Source organism: Bos indicus x Bos taurus, chromosome 20 (genome assembly GCF_003369695.1).
Source record: "Bos indicus x Bos taurus breed Angus x Brahman F1 hybrid chromosome 20, Bos_hybrid_MaternalHap_v2.0, whole genome shotgun sequence".
Lineage (NCBI taxonomy): Eukaryota > Metazoa > Chordata > Mammalia > Artiodactyla > Bovidae > Bos > Bos indicus x Bos taurus.
In genome coordinates this window covers 56135049-56157336 of record NC_040095.1, presented here as the reverse complement: position 1 = coordinate 56157336, position 22288 = coordinate 56135049, and the positions used below count along the sequence as shown (strand labels likewise).

General features: G+C 43.8%; 1 protein-coding gene across 1 annotated transcript in view; it reads right to left on the bottom strand.

Annotated features, from left to right (window-relative positions):
* MYO10 (myosin X) overlaps positions 1-22288 on the bottom strand; it is a 262062-nt gene that overhangs the window by 76233 nt on the left and 163541 nt on the right. Inside the window, exons 12-19 of the mRNA XM_027520434.1 lie at positions 21527-21673; positions 21275-21375; positions 21097-21163; positions 20484-20576; positions 19994-20062; positions 18949-19031; positions 16084-16192; positions 13487-13567 (exon numbers count right to left, since the gene is read on the bottom strand). Of these exons, the coding sequence (XP_027376235.1) occupies positions 13487-13567; positions 16084-16192; positions 18949-19031; positions 19994-20062; positions 20484-20576; positions 21097-21163; positions 21275-21375; positions 21527-21673 (750 nt within the window). The remainder of the gene's footprint in view (positions 1-13486; positions 13568-16083; positions 16193-18948; positions 19032-19993; positions 20063-20483; positions 20577-21096; positions 21164-21274; positions 21376-21526; positions 21674-22288) is intronic.

Here is a 22288-nt window from a genome sequence, read left to right as displayed (position 1 = left end):
AAAGCCACTTAGGCTAGAAAACACACACCCCCACACACACCAGCCTGCCTGTGACTGACAGGTAGTCTGGGACTGGGGTTGGCTCAAACACTGTGGCTTAGATGGTAAAGACTCTCCTGCAATGCAGGATCCCTGGGTCGGGAAGATCCCCTGGAGAAGGAAATGGCAATCCACTCCAGTAGTCTTGCCTGGAGAATTCCATGGACAGAGAAGCCTGGCAGGCTACAGTCCATGGGCTTGCAAAGAGTCAGGCATGACTGAGCAACTATCACTCACTTTGGTTGGATGCTATTCAAGAAGTTCATCAAGACCAACCAAAATAAAAATGCACCCCTGGAGGGTGCAGGGAGGTGGTGGCATGGCTCTCTGGCATGGTGGGAACAGGGGAGACATGTACCCTGTTATGGCAGATGGCATCTTCTAGGTGGGAAGTAAGCAGGTGGGTTGGGCTGCCTTTGCCAACATGCTTTTCACCATGCCATGGTACTCTTCACGGTGAAATATTATTCATCCAACAGGGAGTGTATTTTCTCACTGCAAACAATAGGATTCTGGAACTGGGGTTCCATATATTGAAGCACAGAAAGACAGGCGAGAAAACCCAGAAGTCCAATACAATGAAAGAGCCAGAAACATGTGGCACTTCATCCTTCCCTTATGATGGTTATCAATGTTATGTCTAATTAATTTCCCCTATGGTGGCTCAAATGCCTGCAATGCAGGAGACCCAGGTTCAATCTCTGGGTCAGGAAGACATCCTGGAGAAGGGAATGGCAACCCACTCCAGTATTCTTGCCTGGAAAACTCCATGGACAGAAGAGACTCCAATGGTACAGTCCACAGGGTCGCAGAGTCGGACACAACATAGCGACTAACACACAAGGTTGAAAAAACTCACGGTTAAAAATAAAACATTCTAACATTCAGCTTTCACTTGGCACTAGGAATTTATTTCTGTGAAGGCAGATTTGGCTAAGCGGCAGTCAGCCACATTATCATTCATTTCTTTTAAATGCAAGTCAGTTTAATATGAAAGCCCACCTTCACATTTAAAACACTTATTCTCTTAAAGGGCACTTTTAGCAACTGAATAGAAATCAGCTAAACACATTCAGGTGGCAGTAGAGGCAGAGATTAGCATTTCAGACGCTCTTTTATTATGTTCTTTAAATCTTTAGGGACTTCTACTCCGAGGAACAAGAGGATCTCAAGAAAATGAGTCTTACCAGGTTTCTCCAGGCAGATTGCAAAATATCAGCAAGTTCACGCTTGCATGAAACAAGCACAGGATGTTCAACAAATGACCATTCAGTTCCCGTAACTTCTCCCAGTTCCAGCCTTGTGTACCAGCCAGTTCATAATCCAACTTAGAAAGATGCTGATTCTTGTGCCCATTTCTTTAAAGGTTGGTATAAAGCACAGGGCAAGAAAAAGCCCCAGAACTATAGCATATACTCTTCCAAAGGGAACTTCTTTGACATCACAAATTCAAACAAAAGAACACCCTCCCCCTTCATCATTTCTCAGAGCGACCTAATAATATAAATGATTTTTTTTCCTATAAAAGGCGAATTCCATAAACAAAATACACTGCATCACCAATGCCTTATCCATGTGGTTAAGTCTTTTGTTTTTACACAGCAACAGTAGTTCAGACTTGCATATACAATCAAAATCAGCACTTACCCATTTGTTTAGAAACTAAACACTTCTGCTGCTCAGGGAAACCTGAGGAAAACAGCAAAAAACCTGTTTTCCTCAGGCTTGACAAATTTCAGAACTGCGATCATCGTGAAACTTTTAAACAGCGCAAATAAAGAGGAAAAAACCCTACCTTGGGTCTCTCTTGCCCCCTTCAGCTTTTGTCCACTGTAAACGGCTGCATCTTTAGCAGTCCGGGCTGCAAGCATCTGAGCCCGCAGACACAAAAACCGGCTTTCTTCAGCTTCGCAGTCTTTTATGTGGTGTCTTGGGCCCTGCTTGTTCAATTCCTGATTTTACTGAAAGAAGTCCAGCCTGGCGAGGCTGGGGCGGGAGAGCAACTGCCCGAGACACTTTCGACCGTAGAAGCAAACGAATCACCTTCTACGCGCCAACACGTGTGCGGAGACATTAGGAAGGTCCAAAAAGTCTGACTTTTCAAAGATGATTAATATTAAAAAGAAAAAAAAAATGTCCCGGGACAAAACGCCACAATTTAGTGGTGACCTTGGAAACTCCACCCTGACAACAGCAGCCCTCCCTTGAGCCCTGCTTCATTTATGGCTATTTATCCTGGTCTTTGCATTTGGCTCCTGAATAGTTGCCATGACGACTCAGTAAACAGGATTCAAGTGACCACTGAGGGGTTTAGTGGGATTGTTTTGTTTAGGGAGAAGAATGGTAGCTTTAAGGCTTCCCCTACTAACGTTTCCTGAAAAGGTAGAGCTGTCTTTTCTTAGACTGTGGTTAGGTGATGGTCTCAAAAATCACAGATGCAGGCGATGAGTGCTCTGGTTCCAGGAGAAGAGGCGACAGGAGTCGCAATCAGAACAACAGGAAGAGTTCTGGAAGGTTACTGCTTTCAAGGGGGCTTTGTCCAGTATGGATGCAGAGAAAGCATCATCACAAAAGGCTGTAAGACTAAGTGAATGTGGGGCGGAGTCAGTCTGATAATCCAGACAGTTCTAAAAAAAACCCTGGCTCCTGGGTTCTCCTTTGCTCTCTCTGTGTCTCCATTTTTTCATTTAGTCTCTCTTCAATAAAGCAGTGGCTCAGTGGTAAAGAACCCGCCTGCAATGCAGGAGATGTGGGTTCGATCCCTGGGTCAGGAGATCCCCTGGAGAAGGAAATGGCAACCCACTCCAGTTATGGAGAATCCCATGGACAGAGGAACCTAAGGGGCTACAGTCCATGGGGGAGCAAAAGAGTCGGATACAACTGAGTGACTCAACAACTATAAAGCAATATCAATCAGACTGTGAACCACAGAAACTTCATTCTCAGTCTTCATCACTTGGCCAGGCAATCGAAACCATCCTATTCTTATACAATATTACCTGAAAAAGTGCTCACCAGGTTGTAAACAGATGATGAACATTAATATTTTGACACATCACGATGGTACGCCTTTGTCAAAACTCAAAGAATCTACAACACAGTGAACTTTAATGATAATTTTCGATTTCAATAATAATGGATCAATATTGGTTCACTAATGGTAACAAATGTACACTAACATAAGAGGTGCCTAACAGGAGAAATTGTGTGTGTGTCTGTGTGTTGGAGGGGAGAGTAATATGGGAACTCTTTGTACTCTATGCTCAAATTTTCTGTAAATTTTAAAATATTCTAAAAAATAAGGTTTATTCATTCTTTATTTTTAATTGGAGGATGTTGGTGCTCAGTCATGTCCAACTCTCTGTGACCCCAGAGTCCACAGGCTCCTCTGTCCATGGGATTCTTTGATATTTGGCAAAACTAATACAATTATGTAAAGTTTAAAAATAAAATAAAATGTAAAAAAAAAAAAAAAAAAAGATTGCAAAAGCCATAGCATTAAAAAAAAAAAAAGAATATTGCTTCTCCAAGGGATCTTTCTGAGCTAGGAATCAAACCCAGGTCTCCTGCATTGCAGGCAGATTCTTTACTGTCTGACCCACTAGGGAAGCCCCACGTTTCAACCGGAGGATAACTGCCTTACAATATTGTGTTGGCTTCTGCCACACATCAGCATCAATCAGCCACAGGTGTACGTATGTCCCCGCCCTCTTGGACCTCACCCCACCCTCCCCACCCACCCCTCTAGGTTGTCACAGAGCAACCCACTGAGCTCCCTGTGTTAAAGAGCAATTTCCTATTAGCTCTCTATTTTACATATGATAATGTACATGTATACGTTTCAATGTTACTCTCCCAACTCCTCCCACCCTCTCCTTCCCCTGCTGTGTCCAAAAACCTGTTCTCTACGTCCGTGTCTCTATTCCTGCCCTGCAAGTAGGTTCATAGTACCATTTTCCTTGATTCCATATATCTGGGTTAATATACGGTATTTGTTTTTCTCTTTCTGATGTACTTCCCTCTGTGTAACAGGCTCTAGGTTCACCCATCTCACTACAACTGACTCAAATGTGTTCCTTTAAAAAAAAAAAAAAAGAAATTAAAATGTTCATCCATAACCATGTCAAAGGCTAAATGGAAAAAAAAAAAAAAAAGATTAAGAAGCTGGTTACACAACAATCTTCCAAAAGTATTCTATTTAAAACTAAACTCCAAAAGGAGGAGGTCTGGACACAGTCTGAGATTTTCCGTGATTCAGCTTAAACGGGGGGTAAAACTGTGAGGATGAAAGGAGCATATTTTTCACCCCACACATGAAATGCAACTACGGACTGTTAGACTGAAGTGTAGCTGTTTCATGTCCCTGTTACCTCATTTAATACTCACAGCTGCTCTCGTGAATGAGGCTTCCCTGGTGGCCCAGATAGTCAAGAATCTGCCTGCAAAGTGGGAGACCCGGGTTCCATCCCTGGGTTGGGAAGATCCCCTGGAGAAGGGAATGGCAACCCACTCCAGTATTCTTGCCTGGAGGATCCCACGGACAGAGGAGCCTGGCGGGCTCAGCAGGCACCTTCACTACGCACACTTGGGAGAGTAGCAACAACCCCAAGGCCATATGACCGCTTGGTGATAAGAGGCTGGACGGACCGGGCACACACACCTCTGACTTACATCAATTCCACTCCAGTGCTTTAGGGGCCTTGCACCTGGGCGGCTGCGCAATCTCCTTCCCAAAAGGGCGGGTCCTCGGGGTTTCAGAACTCCCCAGACCCAGGGCACCTTGCACCCCGTGTCTCAGCAGCAGTGAGCAGAGCCGCCTGTGCCCTTCGTGCGGTGCATGAATGAATGACCTAGTCACCCAGGTTCCATGGGTGACCGGGGAGCACGCAGAGGGCAGCTGGGGACATGTGTGGCAGTGGTAAGAGCAGCCGTGGGAAAACAGCTGCACTGAAAAGAACAGGAAAATCAAAGGCGTGAAAGACACAAGCAGAGTTAGGAATAAGGCGAAGCCATATCAAACCCAGCTGTCCTCAAGAGCCTAGAGATACTGCAATTTGATGTAGGGATGTGTGACGGAAAAATTCTAAGATAACATTTCTTGCAGGCGGCTGGTTACTAGACCAGGAAAAATGTATACTTATTCAGAGCTTAAAATATTTGACATACTCATACGAATAAATATTTGCCATTTTACTTTCATCTCAAGTGACTGGATAAAAATCAGCAAATGGAAGATAAAGAAGTGCAGATTTCATTCAGTAGGAGTGAAGACCTTTCTCATAAATAGTAAGGGCATAAAAAGAAAGAAAAGATAACAGGGTCCCTTTAGGTGTAAACAAAGAGTAAATTATCCATTCCTGAGGATTAGTTTAGGAAGAGGGAGACGGATCCTTCGGTGTATCATTTAAAGGGGACAAACAGATCATATTTCATCAATTCTTTATGCAAATGTTCCTTTCTCCATACGCCTGAATGTGTCCACGGCTTGCTGACATCTGAACAGCCATCATGATGCAATTCCATACCGCATGTGCATGGATTTCATTACAGCTTTTCATTGTCTTTGAAAATCACAGGCACTATTGGAACTACTTGCACTGAGTCCAGCTGGCCTTTAAATGTAGCCTAAATATTCCTCTTTAGAGTCATCAAAGAAATGGAAAGTCATTTTATCTGCAGAAAGGCCTGGAAATGGAGCGACAAGGTGTAACTCTTACCAGCAGAGCGAGGATCTGTGATGGACAAACGACCTCCATTTCATTGACCATTTCAACGACCCCCCTTGCAAAGCCAAAAGCAAGTGCCTGGAGACAGGACAGCATGGTGCTGTAGCTAAGTGGCTTAGGAACAACTTCTGCTTTTAGAGTGATGTATAAAATAATGGTGCCTTTACAACCATGAGAATCTTTGAGTCAATAAAATATGGTAATAGATAATGTTTGAACTGGATGATGTATAATTCTAGAAAGTGAAAAGTGAGAGTCTCTCAGTTGTGTCCGACTCTTTGCAACCCCATGGACTATAGAATCCATGGAATTTTCCAGGCCAGAATACTGGAGTGGGTAGGCTTTCCCTTCTCCAGGGCATCTCCCTAACCCAGGGATTCCACACTGCAGGTGGATTCTTTACCAGCTGAGCCACAAGGGAAGCCCAAATTCTAGAAAGTTCAATCAAAATGCTAAAATATAGCATTTAACCTTTCAGGTTCAACTCTTGTTATCCAGCAGGTTTGTACACCCAAACCTCCTCACCAAATCCTGGCAGAGAACACATTCCCTAGGGGAATCCCACTTAAGGATTTGAGCGTCTGTGTATGAAGCAGCAAGGCCAACTCTCAATATTTGTGAATGAGTCTCCTGCGCTGTGATTGGCTCTTTCCAAAGGGCTCCAGATCCTAGGGGTGGGGGACATTGCATCTGAGAAGGGGTCATCTGGGAGAGAGAAAGACAGCATATTAACACAGAAAGGCTGAATCACAGTAAGAACATCACTGTAATACTGACCTACTGGTTTATCCCCAGGGTAACTTCCGACTGCAGAAATCAAAGATGATCCAGCAAAAAACAGACCAGAAATAACCCAACTAGAATGAAACCTACAGCAGTAAGGATTAAAGATGGTGCATAAGTCTATCTCTGGCAAAGTCAAGTATTCACACACCATGGGCATAATCATGGTGTCCTTTGACAAGCAATTCAATTCAACATTTACTGAGCACACATGAGGGCCTGGATGTAGACTGGGCTACACAGCAGCGTGCAAAGATGGAAGACACAGCCAGCAAAGCTGTACATGGTCAAGATCTTCTGTATTTATGGAATACCTTATTCAGAAAATAAGCCAGCCAGGGCTTCCCTGGTGGCTCAGATGGTAAAGAATCTGCCGGCAATGCAGCAGACTCGGGTTCAATCCCTGGGTCAGGAGGATTCCCTGGAGGAAGGAATGACTACCCACTCCAGTATTCTTGCCTGGAGAATTAATTCCATGGACGGATGAGCCTGGTGGGCTACAGTCCAGAGTCGGACACGACTGAGCGACTAGCTCACTCACTTACTCAGAAAACAGCACTGGGGTAGAGACACCAATGCCTAAAAAGGAATGTAAAGGGTCACTGGAATAAACTCAGAAAGGCCCGTGAGAAACAAGATGAGTAAAATGAGAGGGGAAAAGATCTAGAAAGAATAAGACAGGACAAAACAGTCAAGGTAGGAAATGCACTATAATAGTATCAGAACTTTCTAACATGTACACTCTGTTAAAACAAACAAAAAACCTAAGGAAAAACATAGCAGGCAGCACCCCTGGGGCCACCCAAACACGAACCCCTGGGACTAAATGTGCCGGATTCAGGAAGCCATTCATTAAATCACCATGCCTCTGGAAACAAAAGGCTCCGGTTTCTGTAACACTAACATGGCACTCTCAGATGCTGTGTGGTCCTGAGTGTTGTCTTAAACAGGGACCTGGGCCGGTGTCAACAGCGGCTGCATGAAGAGAGGGACACAGGTCAGCAGGACTCACTTAAGGGGAAAAACTGGCCTCCCCTGAAGTCTCTAGAAGACGACTTCGGTGTGAGACGGTTGGGCTGTCCTCGTATCTCGGAGCCTGAAGACGGTGCTTTAAGACAAGGCCATCACAGTGGGGCCAGCCCTGTGTGTCCAGCTCCACTGTCCTACTGGATGTTCCATTTTCCAGCAAACATGGCTGCACTCCAACTCACAGACCGCAGGGCTTCCCTCCTGGGACGCCTGGTCCAGAGCTCCCCTTGGCGTGGACACCCCTCTTCCCTTAGAAAAACCTGACTCCACGTAGCCACCTCTGCTAGAAGCTTCCCCCAGAGGCCCCCAGCGTCAGGGCCATTCAGTTGACCCATATCCTGCCTTTTTAGAGCAGACCTGATAGAATCTTTGAGGATATGGTTATGCGGAGTTAAAACTTAAGGGGACCCTGCAGGAATCAAAGATGCTTCTGCCTAGAACCCAAGAGTTCCCCATATCAAAAGACAGAAGGAAGAGTGATGAAAGCCAGGCAGATCCTTCACATTTCCTTTTAAGCTTTGGCTTCTCCACCCCAGTACTTCTTTCTGAATAAGTGAGTGAGTGAGTTGCTCATGGCATCCGACTCTGCGACCCCATGGACTGCAGCCCACCAGGCTCCACCGTCCTGTGAATTCTCCAGGCGAGAACACGCCCTGCTGCTCCTGTAGCAAGTGGGCCTCGCACTCGGGGGTGGGAAGTGCAGAGAACCAGTTCTCACACCCAGGAAGGCTCTCCTGATATTTATCCGTCTGTCCCCTTGTTTAATTCTGAACTGAGGAATGTTAATAATGGACTTTTCTGACTAAAAATTATTTGCTGAAACAACAAGCAAGGAGAGAAGGCAGAGATCACAGGCCACAGGACACCCTGGGGGAGAAACTCTGAGGAGGCAAAGCAGGTTTTCTCTGGTACCGATATCTTCTGGGGTTGGTCTGGACACATCTGGCCAGAAACTACTACTGCCTAAGCAAATCACAAAGGTCCATCTAGTCAAAGCCAAGGTGTTTCCAGTGGTCAGGCATGGACGTGAAAGTTGGACTATAAAGAAAGCTGAGCACCGAAGAATTGATGCTTTTGAACCGTGGTGTTGGAGAAGACTCTTGAGAGTCCCTTCGACTGCAAGGAGATCCAACCAATCCATCCTAAAGGAAATCAATCCTGAATATTCATTGGAAGGACTGATGCTGAAGCTGAAACTCCAATACTTTGGTCACCTGATGTGAAGAACTGACTCATTGGAAAAGACCCTGATGCTGAGAAAGACTGAGGGCAGGAGAAGGTGATGAAAGAGGATAAGACGGTTGGATGGCATCACCAGCTCGATGGACATGAGTTTGAGCAAGCTCTGGGAGTTGGTGATGGACAGGGAAGCCTGGTGTGCTGCAGTCTGTGGGGTCGCAAAGAGTCGGACACGACTGAGCAACTGAACAACAACAAGCAAATCACAATAGGACAAAGCTACACGGTCACATCACCAATTGAAAACCATCTGATGGAGAAGCCTGTCCTCCGTAAACTGAAGACTGTAAGCTGACAGGAGGACTGCACTCCCCAGTGTCTTCTGAGGCAAAGAGCTGGCTGCAGGCCAGCCCCTACCCAGAGGTATGCCTTTACTTTCTTCATGACTTAGTGCCAGGAGGACTGCCCAGTGACGCTAGTAAAGTGCCTTCTATACAATACCCAAGGTTCGCTCCAAATTGTTCACAACAAAGGCCCACAGACTATTATAGCCGAACTGACAGAACCGTTTCAGCAATCAGTTATATTCTCCCTGCTTACACCAGCTTTTCAAAGCAAAACACGCTGGGCTTCCCAGGTGGCTCAGTGGTAAAGAATCTGCTTGTGATGCAGGTGATGTAGGTTCGCTCCCTGGGTCGGGAAGATCCCCTGGAGGAGGAAATGGCAGTCCACTCCAGCATTCTGGCCTGGGAGATCCCATGCACAAGGGAGCCTGGCGGGCACAGAGTTGCAAAGAGCCGGACACGACTGAGCACAGACACGTAGGACTTTTTCACACCAGTTTTTTCAAAGCAAAACATAAAAATCCCCAATAATGAAAACCCATAATATTCCCCAAAGAGGATTTCTAGACGCTTCAGGCCAAGTCTCCATCCTGAGTGTCACGTTCTTGCCAAGGAGAGGAAGCAGCCTGGAGCGCACAAGCCGTGTGTGCATGCTCTCTGGGCCACCACGGGAGCCTCGGATGTGTCGCACAGGTGCCTAAAGGAGCTGTTTAGGCAGCTCCCCTGCTTCTCCTGAGGCCACAGACTTTACAGCCATTGTTCTCATCCCCTTTCGGGTCACAGAATTCCCAAAAGGAATCTCTAGAAGCTGCCAAAACCCATGATCTAAATTCCTGAATGATGTACAAAACACCTCCATATACATACATTTTTAAATACATCCCCAGGACTTCTCTGGTGGTCAAGTGGTTAGGACTCCACGCTTCCACTGCAGGGGGCACAGGTGCCACCCCTGGTCAGGGAACGAAGGTCCCTCGTGCCATGTGATATGGCCAAAAAACAATACATCCTCTCAAGGCCCCCTGATGAATGTCTGACTTGAGAAAGGTATGAGATGAAGCCTGGAAACACACACTCCCCACATCTGGGGAAAGACAAGCAAGATTTTCCCCGTGACATTTCTAGAAGCATTCATCTTCGGACAAAAGTCATAAGAAACTACAAACGAGGGTTGTTTACATATATTTCCTAGATCATCACCAGTAACACTCCAATATTTCCAATGGAACTAAACAAATGTAAGCGAGTCATAATTTACCTTTCCCATAGTCTAATTAGTCCCTTCACACTTGGTATCACACCTACATCTTAGACCTCAAACAAGTCAGTTCTCCTGTCTGACTTGCTGGGTGCCTTTAAAATGGTACCGAGATGTGTTTCCAAAGTCTTTGACAGTCCTGTCCATCTCCTGGTGGGTTATTAATTACTGCCTGCCATAGGTCAGGAGGTAGGAAGGGCTGTGAGCCAAGAAAAATAGAACCAGAAGCTGGATTGGCTCTTTTTTTTTTTTTTAATGCAAACACTAAAGCAATTAGACACAACCAAATCCCAGTAAGGAAAACTAAACATCAAAAAGAGGCAGTTTCTTCAACATTCTGAATGAAGTGCTTTCAAACAGGCCTAATTTCAAAAGTGATTTCAATTTAAAGAAAAAAACTAACTCCATGCCATCCAAGAAGGAAAACAAAAACACGGAGGGCCAAGGTTTTAAAGTTAAAATTTCTATCCTTAAAAATAAGGCCTGGCAAGGCCGGCTCTCCTCATCTCATTGAATCTAAGATGCCAACGGCTGTAAAACTGCACAATTATGACATCACTAAGAAGAGAGAAAAAGTTCCAAATTAAACTATGGTTTGTCAAAAAAGCTGTACGTTGTATCTCAATACTCATGGCCTTAAATTTGGGACAAACATGCAGGTTCAAACTACGGTATTGTTGGGACGTCCCTGGTGGTCCAGTGGGTAAGACTCTCTGCTCCTGGGGCAGGGGGCCTGGGTTCAGTCCCTGCTTAGGTAACTAGATCCCTGCACACCTGTCTCCACTGAGAGTCTGCATGCCTCAATGAATATCCCGTGAGCTGCAACCAAGGCAAAGAACAGCCAAACAACTAGTTTTTAAAAGATACATAAAAAACAAATTACGGCACTACTAATGAAGAGGAAAGAAACACTGGCAGGGGTTAACAGCTCCTGTAAGTGTAGATGCAAACACAAAGCTCCTCTATCCATCACGTAGATACCACCAATTAGGGTTTTAGAAACCGTGAAAGTCGCTCAGTCGTGTCTGACTCTTTGCAACCCCATGGACTATACAGTCCATGGAATTCTCCAGGCCAGAATACTGGAGTGGGCAGCCTTTCCCTTCTCCAGGGGATCTTCCCAACCCAGAGATGGAACCCAGGTCTTCCGCACTTGAGGCAGATTCTTTACCCAGCTGAGCCACAAGGGAAGCTTTATAAAGCACAGCTGTTGCTGCTGCTAAGTTGCTTCAGTCGTGTGTGACTCTGTGCAATCCCATAGACAGCAGCCCACCAGGCTCCTCTGTCCCTGGGATTCTCCAGGCAAGAACACTGGAGTGGGTTGCCATTTCCTTCTCCAATGCATGAAAGTGAAAAGTGAAAGTGAAGTCGCTCAGTTGTGTCCAACTCTTAGCAACTCCGTGGACTGCAGCCCACCAGGCTCCTCCGTCCATGGGATTTTCCAGGCAAGAGTACTAGAGTGGGGTGCCATTGCCTTCTCTATAAGGCACAGCAAAGGGATATAAACCAGCTGACATGGGACATGGTTATGTTTAACTGTTATGTTGAGCATAGTTAATTAACAATGCTGTATTAGTTTCAGGTGCACAACAAAGTGATTCAGTTAATACACATACATATATCTACTCTTTTTCAAGTTCTTTTCCCATTTAGGTCATTACAGAACATTGAGCAGACTTCCCTGGGCTATACAAAAAGGTCCTTCATGGAACACAGTTATGTTTTAGCTATTAACTTTCAACATTCTGTCCAAAAAACCACCTATGTATTGTTAAGCTGCTGTTATTTTGTGATAACCTAAAACATTTTATTAAAAATTTGAAAAACAAAAAGATGAGCTACTAATTCAACTGCCAGACCTTATGGACCGTAAGTCATCACAGATCTACAGAACCACAATCTCAGTCACTTTAGGCCACACAAATGACAAATTCTCCCCATCACACCTCAGAGTAACAAACCAAACAGATTATAATCTCCCCTTGTTGAGTTTTTGCTTCCTAGAAGACAGAATTCAGAATTGTGGTTCTTATAAAAAATACCTTAAACTCTAAAGAAAATATTACTGTAGTATTAAGTCAGAGATAACTGGAAAACAAAAGATCCACACCACTAAAGTTATGGACACCAGCATTAGGGAGCATGAAACAGTCGAGGTGAGATTCCTTATCTGAGTCCTTATGAAGATGGCATCTAGTTCTTCCCCACGAGGGGCCTTGACATTATTATTTTGCTAAGGGATTTCCTTTCTTCACAGGACTAAGAGCAGATGTTTGCCAAATCAAGATCATGTCAATTCTTTAACAGCACTTGAAGGCAATTACCCATTTAGCCTTAGACAGAGCAGCTGTTTTCACCTAATACTAAATTTTCTTAATTGAAGACAAAAGGAGATGGAGGTGGCAGAGGATGAGATGGTTAGATAGTATCACCGACTCAATGGACATGAATTTAAGCAAATTCCGGAGACAATGAAGGACAGGGGAGCCTGGCTGCTGCAGTCCATGGGGTTGTAAAGAGTCGAACACCATTTAGTGACCAAACAACAACACATTTTCTTTTCTTTCTTCAGATAGATTCTCTGTATAAAACTCACACTGTTTCTGATCAGGGCATGGCATTAAAAATCTAAAACCGAGAGCCGAGACACTAAAACTTTTGATGACAGGAGTCCTCTAGTTAGTTACAACTAACTAAAGTCCCTGAAATCCATTATTTACTACATAGAATACAGACTCTTTGTCATGTTTAACAATAAAGCAAAAGACAAAAAAATGAAAAAGAAATCTATTGAAACAAAAAACACACCAATCTTTTCTTCCAAAAGGTATATACCACATTCTGGAGCTTGCCCAAGAATCTGAAAGCAATGCTAAAGGAAAAATGCAAGGTTTTGCAATGTTTCCTTTTAAACTAGATTTCTCTAAAGTGTAATGGCATCATTCAAAAGCAAACAGGTCCAAAAGACAAAGGGATTTTTTTCCCACTGAATGCTATAATAATGTCACATCCATTTCCAACCATCTATAATGAAAGAACTTTGGAGAAACCAAATCAGCAAGTAGCCATGCCAGAAAGCAGTGGCCTTAAATAAGACAGTCTCAGGGGAGAAGTGTCGTAAATCTTACCTTCTGCATGTTTGGCTTGATACAGCGAACAAAGAAAGGATTAGAGGCGCTTAGCGTTGCCATTAAGGAATGCAGGGAGTCCTATGAGAAAGAAAAAAGTATAGGTTGATTTGGTCTCTTTTTATGTCTTGAAACTTCTCAGCACCCTAGGCACTCATCAGAAACAAGAAAAAGAAACCTGAGGAATAATAGTGATTTTATTTTTAATCATGTCACTCTAATCAAAGTATTATAGTTGTCATAGGAACTATTTCACATATGCAAAACGTATTTGTTACTTCTTTGATATATACTGGAGTGGGTAGCCAGTCCCTTCTCCAAGAGATCTTGCTGACTGACCCAGGGATCAAACCTGGGTTTCCTGCATTGCAGGCAGGTTCTTTACCATTTGAGCCACCAGGGAAGCCCCTTTGATTTTTAATCATGTTATTCTAATAAAATAAAGGTATTATAATTATCATAGAAATTATTCCACATATGCAGACATTTATTACTTCTTTGATATAGTACCATTTAAAAAATACTTTTCTGTTAACCAGCAAAAAAAATAAAAAATAAAAATAAAAAATACCCTGGGATATTTCAATATTTATACAGAAAACCTGAGAACTATCACCTCTCCTTTGGAGTTGTTCCTCATTATTTCCATGGAAATGACAGCTTCCACAAGCATCTCACTGGTCTTTGAACCATGATCTTTCAATCACCAGGCAGATCAATCTCCTGTAATACTGCTGTCTTTTCTTTAAAACATTTTTTTTTTAATTGTGAAGAATTTTTAACATTTACCAAAGTAGACAGAGCATGTAAGGAGTACCCGTCATCAGCTTCAACTTCTGGCTAATCTCGTCTCATCTGATCCCTGCTCTGTCCACATCACACCCACTTTTAGTAGAAAAGCAAATCCCAGACACTGTGCTATTTCATCCTTTAACATTTCAGTAGGTATTACCAAAGGCTAAATACTTTAAAATGTACAGAGGTAACCACAATATCATTCCTGAAAAGAATTAACACATATTTCTCACTATCAAGATGAAAAGGTACAATGAGTTCAGGATTCATTTTTAAATACTCCGCTGTCTCAAATTTCATACTTTTTAAATGGTTTATTCTTTGAAATCAGAATGCAAATAATTAGATCCATGCAGTGCAGTTGGTTGATATGTCTTTTCAGTCTATTTTAATCCGTTGGTTTTCCCTCAGTCTCTATTTGTCTGTTTCTTCTTATAATTTTGCTGTTGAATAAACTGGGGTGTCCACTACATTGACTAGTTACTTCTGTACTCAGAAAGCCTTAGGATTTCTCACCGATGACGGAATGTCCTGGAATTCACGGCCCCTCATACTCTGGTGCCCATTTATCATCATCCAAGGAGGCCAGTCCTCTGGGAACAGGACTCATTCCTGACTTGGGACCTTGCCTCCTGCCTTTGTCTCTACTTCTGCCCATTCTCTTCCACTGCCTGATTCCTAGTTCAATTTAAGTCACCAACATCGCAAAAACTTCTAAGACAACTCCAGGCAACACGGACTTAGAAAAAGACGATGTAAAAGACGATGTAATGATCCCACTGGATGAATAAGAGCCTAGGGTTTAGAGTCAGATAGACTCAAGTTCCGTTTAAATCCTAGCTTCAGTCCTCAAAGGGACTGAGCAAGCCTCCATTTCTCTAAACCTCAGCCTCTTCATCTGTAAAATGGGGACAATAATACATACTTCTAAGATGATAAGCCAAGTGAACAAGAGAGCATATGTAAAGGGATCAGCCCCGTGACTGTAACCGAAGAGCATATAATAAACGGCAGCTGTGATTATTAAGCTATTATTAAAATACATCCTATCTGGCTCACACCTGCCAGTACTGTCAGCAATGGGACTGTGGGTTGAACTGATCCCCAAACACATTGAACAACAAACCTCACACAGCATCCCCCAACCCCACGGCACCCAACTGAGCAGCTACATGAAAGAGAGTCTCCCAGAGAGCAAATTTAACAAAGGTCTGATGACCGACAAGCCTCCATTCCCCCTCATGTGAGGATCTGGGGCTAAAACAGGACAATTAAATTAGAGGAATGGCCTTCTTGTGCTGTGCCTCTAAACTGTCTAAAAGGCTTACATATTTATGATGCAGATAAGAACGTTCCTTATTTTCCCTGAATTCTGGACATCTGGACAAGGTGACTGACACTGATCTTATTTAACCATGCACTTGGTTACTCTTCCTAGTTATGATACTGTAAATCTACTGAGGAAAAATTTTTTAAAAATCCAGACATAGGAATTTTATATGCATCTGAGCCTTTAAATACAAATCAGAGCAATCCCAAATAACCAAACAGTCCTTAAGAAGAATGACTATTTCACAAACTTAGAGTAAGTAGTTATTTATCTTTAATAAGACAAAAAAAACCTTTTAAAAAAAAATCTGGCTCAGGGAACAAAAGTATATTTTTCTTCCTAAAACCCTATTTTAAAAGGATGATAGAAAACAAGTGAACCCTTTCATAGACCCCATAGATGCTCATTCTGATTTTCAGTTCCTAAAGTCACAATAAAGATGGCTCCATCCAGACCAGCAGCATAAACTAACCTTGAACTGCGAGCTGACCGTGGGCCGCCGGTGTTTGCTTCCGCATTTCAAGGTATCCTGATTATTGCGGCTGGAAACGTGTTCGAAGAGGTCGTAGATGAAGTCGAATCTGTGTGAGCAAAGAGCAGGAGGGCCATGAGGGGTGCACACCCAATTATTAGGTGCTTGATCACTGTAATTATAATGCAGGTTCCCACTGAAAATAACACACCAAGGCCTGCAAGAGCTAAGACAGTGTTCCAAGATTTCACACACCCACCACCACCCAGGAGCTTCAGGCACTGAAAGCAGATGTGGCCGCTTCGGAGTGCTGGAGTCTTGCCGGCGAGAAGAGGATGGTGAAAATGACCCACGTGACCAGCCACTCCGGAGCTGAGCCTTGCAGCCCAGTGGAAGGGAAGTGTTTGTCCTGTGCAGCTCGGCATGGCGAAGATGCAGTCAGTTAACAGGTGGAAGGGCACCAGGCAGGAGTGAGACCGACCTGGGTTCAATCCTGCCGTCCCCTCTTCCTAGCTGTATGACTCGGACATGATGCTGGTCTCTCTCCACACCTGTTTTCTCACTTGGAAATGGGAGTCATTTGGGGATGTATCCTAGGAAGCTGGGGTAAGGATGAAATGAGGAATGGAGGCAGAAGGCTGAGTGTGACGCCTGGCCCATCCTAAGTGTTGATGATCACTGTTGTTGTTATTAAAAAGTTCTGGAAAATCTATTGCCACTACGGACAAAGTAGAAGACTTTTCAGGAGCTTTTTTTTTTTTTTTGTATTTCTGGCTGCACTAGGTCTTCGTTGCCATGAGGCCTTTTCTCTAGCTGTGGCGAGCAGGGGCTGCTCTCCAGCTACTGCGTGTGGGCTTCTCGTTGCGGTGGCTTCTCTTACGGACCACAGGTTCTGGGGCACACGGGCTTCATAAGCTGCAGCACTCAAGCTCAGTTCAGTTCAGTCGCTCAGTCGTGTCCGACTCTTTGCGACCCCATGAACCGCAGCACACCAGGCCTCCCTGTCCATCACCAACTCCTGGAGTCCACCCAAACCCGTGTCCATTGAGTCAGTGATGCCATCCAGCCATCTCATCCTCTGCCGTCCCCTTCCCCTCCTGCCCTCAGGCTCAGCAGTTGCGGTTCGTTGGCTCTAGAGCATGCAAGCTTGAGTAGTTGTGGTGTGCTGGTCCAGCAGTTGTGGCTCGAGGGTTCTAGCGCAGGGCTCAATTGCTCCAAGGCAGGTGGAATCTTTCCAGACCAGGGACTGAACCCATGTCCCCAGCACTGGCAGGCGGATTCTTATCCACTGCACCACTAAGGAAATCCTCAGGACCTTTTTGATCTTCTTTGAATGGAAGATGTTCTGGGCTATAAAAACCATGGGTCAGGGGTGTAGGGGGTAATGTCTTTGCTAGAACCAGGAGAAAGAGTCTGGCTTTCGCACCCCATCAAGGAGACAATGCCAGTGCTTCCCTCATCACTTCTCATTCTGTTCAACTCTCTCACTTTCGTCCTAAGGTGATGTTTCGTTCATTCTCGCTCTTTGAAGTTCTCTGTACTTTGAGCGCTTTGGAGAAAAGCTTTGGGTGCCATTAAAATGTCCCACTGGACAAAGAAATAGCAACCCATGGACAGAGGAGCCTGGTGGGCTACAGTCCATGGGGTCACAAAGAGTTGGATGTGACTGAAGAGACGGAGTGCAAAATGTCACAGATGCCAAAGGCAAAAGAGAGAAGAGAGGCAAAGACACCAAGCCCCTCCATCTGCAGAGAGAAACCTGGGCTAAAACAACACTCTTGCCTTTAATTCCACTTAATGTTATGATAGCGGCAACCAGTGGAAGGCCATCTTGCTGGGCTCCAAGCCTCGGCCCTGCTCATAACAAAATGTTCATTTAACCTCAAGACCCCGCTTTTACTTAAATGGATTGATTTAAATTTCCTTTGAGAGAGAGGTAATCTGCTATGGTTAAAACATCACCATTTTTACAGGTCTGAAAATGCACCTAAAATTAAAATAGCCGACAAGGTTGTAATTAGGGAATCTTCATAGAGGAGGGTTAAGACACATTGAAAGATCACCCACTTCCACCCTGGGCTTCTAAGCTGACACTTAAGATGGGTTCTCTTCACCCCGGTTCACAGCTATTTAAGCGACAGGGTAGCCACCTGGGACTTTCATTTCTAAAAGTATTACAGCTTTTTACTGATTGTGCTACTTTCCTTCCTAGGATATTGAAAATTTGTGTTAGAGATTCACACTGGATCTAAGACACATATTGATGACTTTAAGGGCTGTTTTCCCCTCTTTCTCTCTCACAAAGCCTCCTAAAAGCAGGAAGCCTCCTGGTTTAATATATACAAACAAATGAATTCATCATCAAAACTTTTCAGCATATTTTCCTTAATTACTGATTTAATGGTGTGAATTTACAATTCATGAATGAATAAACGAATGGGTAATTTTAGCTGAATACTTGTTTATTTCTCTTGATAACCTTTACACTAACTAGAGACAGAAGGTCCTACAAGACCTGAAGAAACTAGGTCATGCTGGTTAAAATCTTAGATTCTTGAACCAAGCAGAACAGATCAAATCTAGTTGAAGAATCCTGGGCAAGTCACTTCACCACACCAGGCTTAATCTCCTTACCTGCATAACAGGATGAATAAAAGTATCTAATCTATGGGTCTGGTGTTCCAATGCCACTTCATTAAATGGTAGCCACTACCACTAAGGCCATTTATATATCACTTTATTAATCAAATATTGCCCAGGGAAGAACACACTACATCAAGTTGCCCCCATATTAAATTTTTCTGTGTGAATTAAAAGCATCTGCACAGACAGCACTCTGACAGCTCAGGAAAGAGACCAACGCACCGGCTTTCTCTCAGAAGGTTGAGAAGATCGTCCCTGAAGGTATCCCTGTTCTTCTCCAAGATGCCCCGCACGTCATACTGAACCTGGTTTGCAAAAACAAGTGAGAAAAGGAAGAACTGATCAAAAGAATCATTTCAGGTCCTAAGCATCCCCTTTAAAAGCTGGAACCATCGTTCAATCTACTTATGATTGGCTTCTGAAATTACAAATGGGCAAATATCAGCCGGGATCTTGATTGAGAAGTTACCTGCCTAAGGGTGTGGGGAACCCTCCTACACTATTGGTTGCATTGGTTCAGCCACTATAGAAAACAGTATGGAGGTTCCTCAAAAAAATGAAAAACAGAGTTGCCATATGGTCAAGTAATCCCATTCCTGAGCATCTATCCGGATAAAACTAATTTAAAAAGACACAGGCACCCCTATGTTAGCAGCAGCACTATTTACAATAGTTGAGACATGGGAACAACCTAAACGCCCAGCAACAGATGAATGGATAAAGATGTATGTAGTACATGTATATACAGGGGTATACTACTCAGCCACAAAAAGAACAAAATGCCATTTGCAGCAACATGCATGGACCCAGAGATCACCATTCTAAGTGAAGTCAGTCAGGAAGACAAGTATCACGGTATCACTTACATGTGGGATCAAAACACGACACAAGTAGAGATCACCATTCTAAGTGAAGTCAGTCAGGAAGACAAGTATCACGGTATCACTTACATGTGGGATCAAAACATGACACAAGTGACCTTATCTAAGAAGCAGAAACAGACTCACGGCGAGAACATACCCGAGGCTGCCACAGGGGAGAGGGGTGCGGGAGTCTGGGGTCAGCAGAGGACAACCGCTACGTACTGAACGGATAATCAGGGTCCTACTGTACAGGGCAGGGAACTATACTCAATATCCTGGGACAAACCATAATGGGAAAAGAATATATGTGTGTGTGTGACGGCATCACTTGGCTGTACAGCAGAAATTAACACCACATTGTAAATCAAGCACACTTCGATCATACAAATTCAAACAGGAGTTACCTCTCCAGCATAGTGTTTCACTCCAAAATTGTTGACTGCAACTCTAGGCTTCACGTAAAAGTGGTTATTCTAAAAAAAATAAATAAATAAATAAATGCCTAATTTCACTCACTGATTTCCTGACAGTATAACTACAACTGCCAGGGAAAACAATTTCAAAACCCACGACTTATAAGAGCTTTAGGCCACATCATGTGATGCACTTCATCGAAATCATGCAACTCTGGTCTGTGTCATTATGGTAGGTTAAAAAGGTTAAATTTTATACTCAAAGTAAACGTGGGCATGTTCTGACAAGTAGCCTCAAATCTATGCCTTTGGCTTTTATTTCTATTTAGTTCTGGCAGAGCAAAGCTTCCGTTTGAGAGGAAAAAAAAAATTCAATGTGAGAGGCACCGTGGGGCCAACAGCCCCTAAATCTGTCCTCCAGCATCTTAATCCACAGATGAGCTACCCAGACACAATGAGGAGTTGGCAGGTGTGGACATACAGCATGCTGATTGTGCAACTTTTCCAATAAGGTGCTATCAGTGGCTTGAGGAAAATGGCTTTCTTCATTGATAAGGGCTAGGAGACCAAGTTTCTAGAAGAGAGGGGAAAAAAAAGGTTAAATACGAATTACACATTTAATTTTTGCCTCTGTGTATTTTTACAGCTCCTTTCCTCTCTACTCTCTATCAAGTGGTAAAAAGGGCATAGTTTCTCAGATTGAAAAATTCAGAATGATACACTATAAAGAACCCCAAACTCATTCCATACTGCAAACACTGAACCCCCTGTAGTCTGGTGACCAGGATGTTTACAATTGGCCAATCCACTACTGGGATGGCAAAGTTTTTGATGCTGACTTAAAATCTCTGGGAAGCCAATCTGCTCACTGTTGACTCTTAAAATATCGACTTCAAAGAGACAATGGGCTTGAAGCAGCCAAGTCCTTAAACTCAACCTTGCACAGTTACATGTACGCTTCCAAACGGTCCATTGTGTTTTAAACAGTCACATCTTTCACGTGCGTGTTCCTACAAGCTCTTTTGTTCCCGTAAATATGAATCAGCCCAGCTGGACACCCTTGGGACTGCAACAATTCTTCACCAGTGCGTTACCTTCTCAATCAAGTCCAGGCATTCTCCATTGTCTATCCAGTCAATATCTTCCCACACTAAGCCTTCTCTGTGCAAAGATTAAAAAGGTCCAGGTTGTAGTAAAATATCACTTCAAAACTATCCAACGTAGGGACTCATTTTCTTAAACATTTTGAAACGCAATTCAGTGAGTGCTTACCTACTATATTCCAGTTGTTCTAAAGAAAAGATATGCTTGTTGAAATATTCCTGAAGTTTCTCGTTTGCATAGTTTATATTGAACTGCTCAAAGTGATTCACCTAAGGGGGGAAACAATCCAACAAGAGTCTTTAGCACTCTCGCTCTTACATAAAAAGGTAAAGAAAAGGCCAACAAAAATCTGCGAAGAAAACATAGCAGTGTTTGTTTCACGAGCTCTGCTTAGGAGGATCCCACTCATTGGTAGCACACCTCAAAGTTTTCAAATCCAAAGATGTCCAAGATGCCAATAGACTTGAAGTCATCTTTGCCTTTGATCCTGCTGTTGATCTTCTTGATCACCCACTCGAAGCAGCGTGCGTAAAGTGCCATGGCCAAGGAGTCCCTGCTGTCTGCCGCCTGAGGGGAGAGGAGACAGAGACGCGGTTTCCCTGATGACCGCAGGGAACCCGGATGGGCACCTCTGCCCGAGCTGCGCTCAGGAGCCACTCATTCTACATCCACGCAGGCTGTGTCCAGTGAATCAATACCACCCAGGAAAACACAGCTGTCTAAAGAAAGGGAAACCTGGAGCTTGCTTATTTGCAGCAAGATTCACCTTGAAGCATCAGGCTTTCAGATTCAGCTTTATGTACTGAGTTATAAGAAAGAATCGGAACCAATATATACAGCTCTAAATTTGATCAGGTTTATGCCAATAAGTGGGCTTTCCAGGTGGCTCAGTGGTAAAGAATCTGCCTGCCAATGCAGGAGACTAGGGTTCGATCCCTGGGTTGGGAAGAGCCCCTGGAGAAGGAAATGGCAACCCACTCCAATGTTCTTGCCTGGAGAATCCCATGGACAGAAGAGCCTGGTAAGCTACAGTTCAGGGGGTTGCAAGAGAGTGGGAAACGACTTAGTGACTAAATAACAACAACGACGTGACATTAATTAAGACTTGACTTCACTCATTATCATCTTCTCATATTTTACTTAGTGTAATACAAGTTTTCTTCATGGTATGGTTAGCATTTG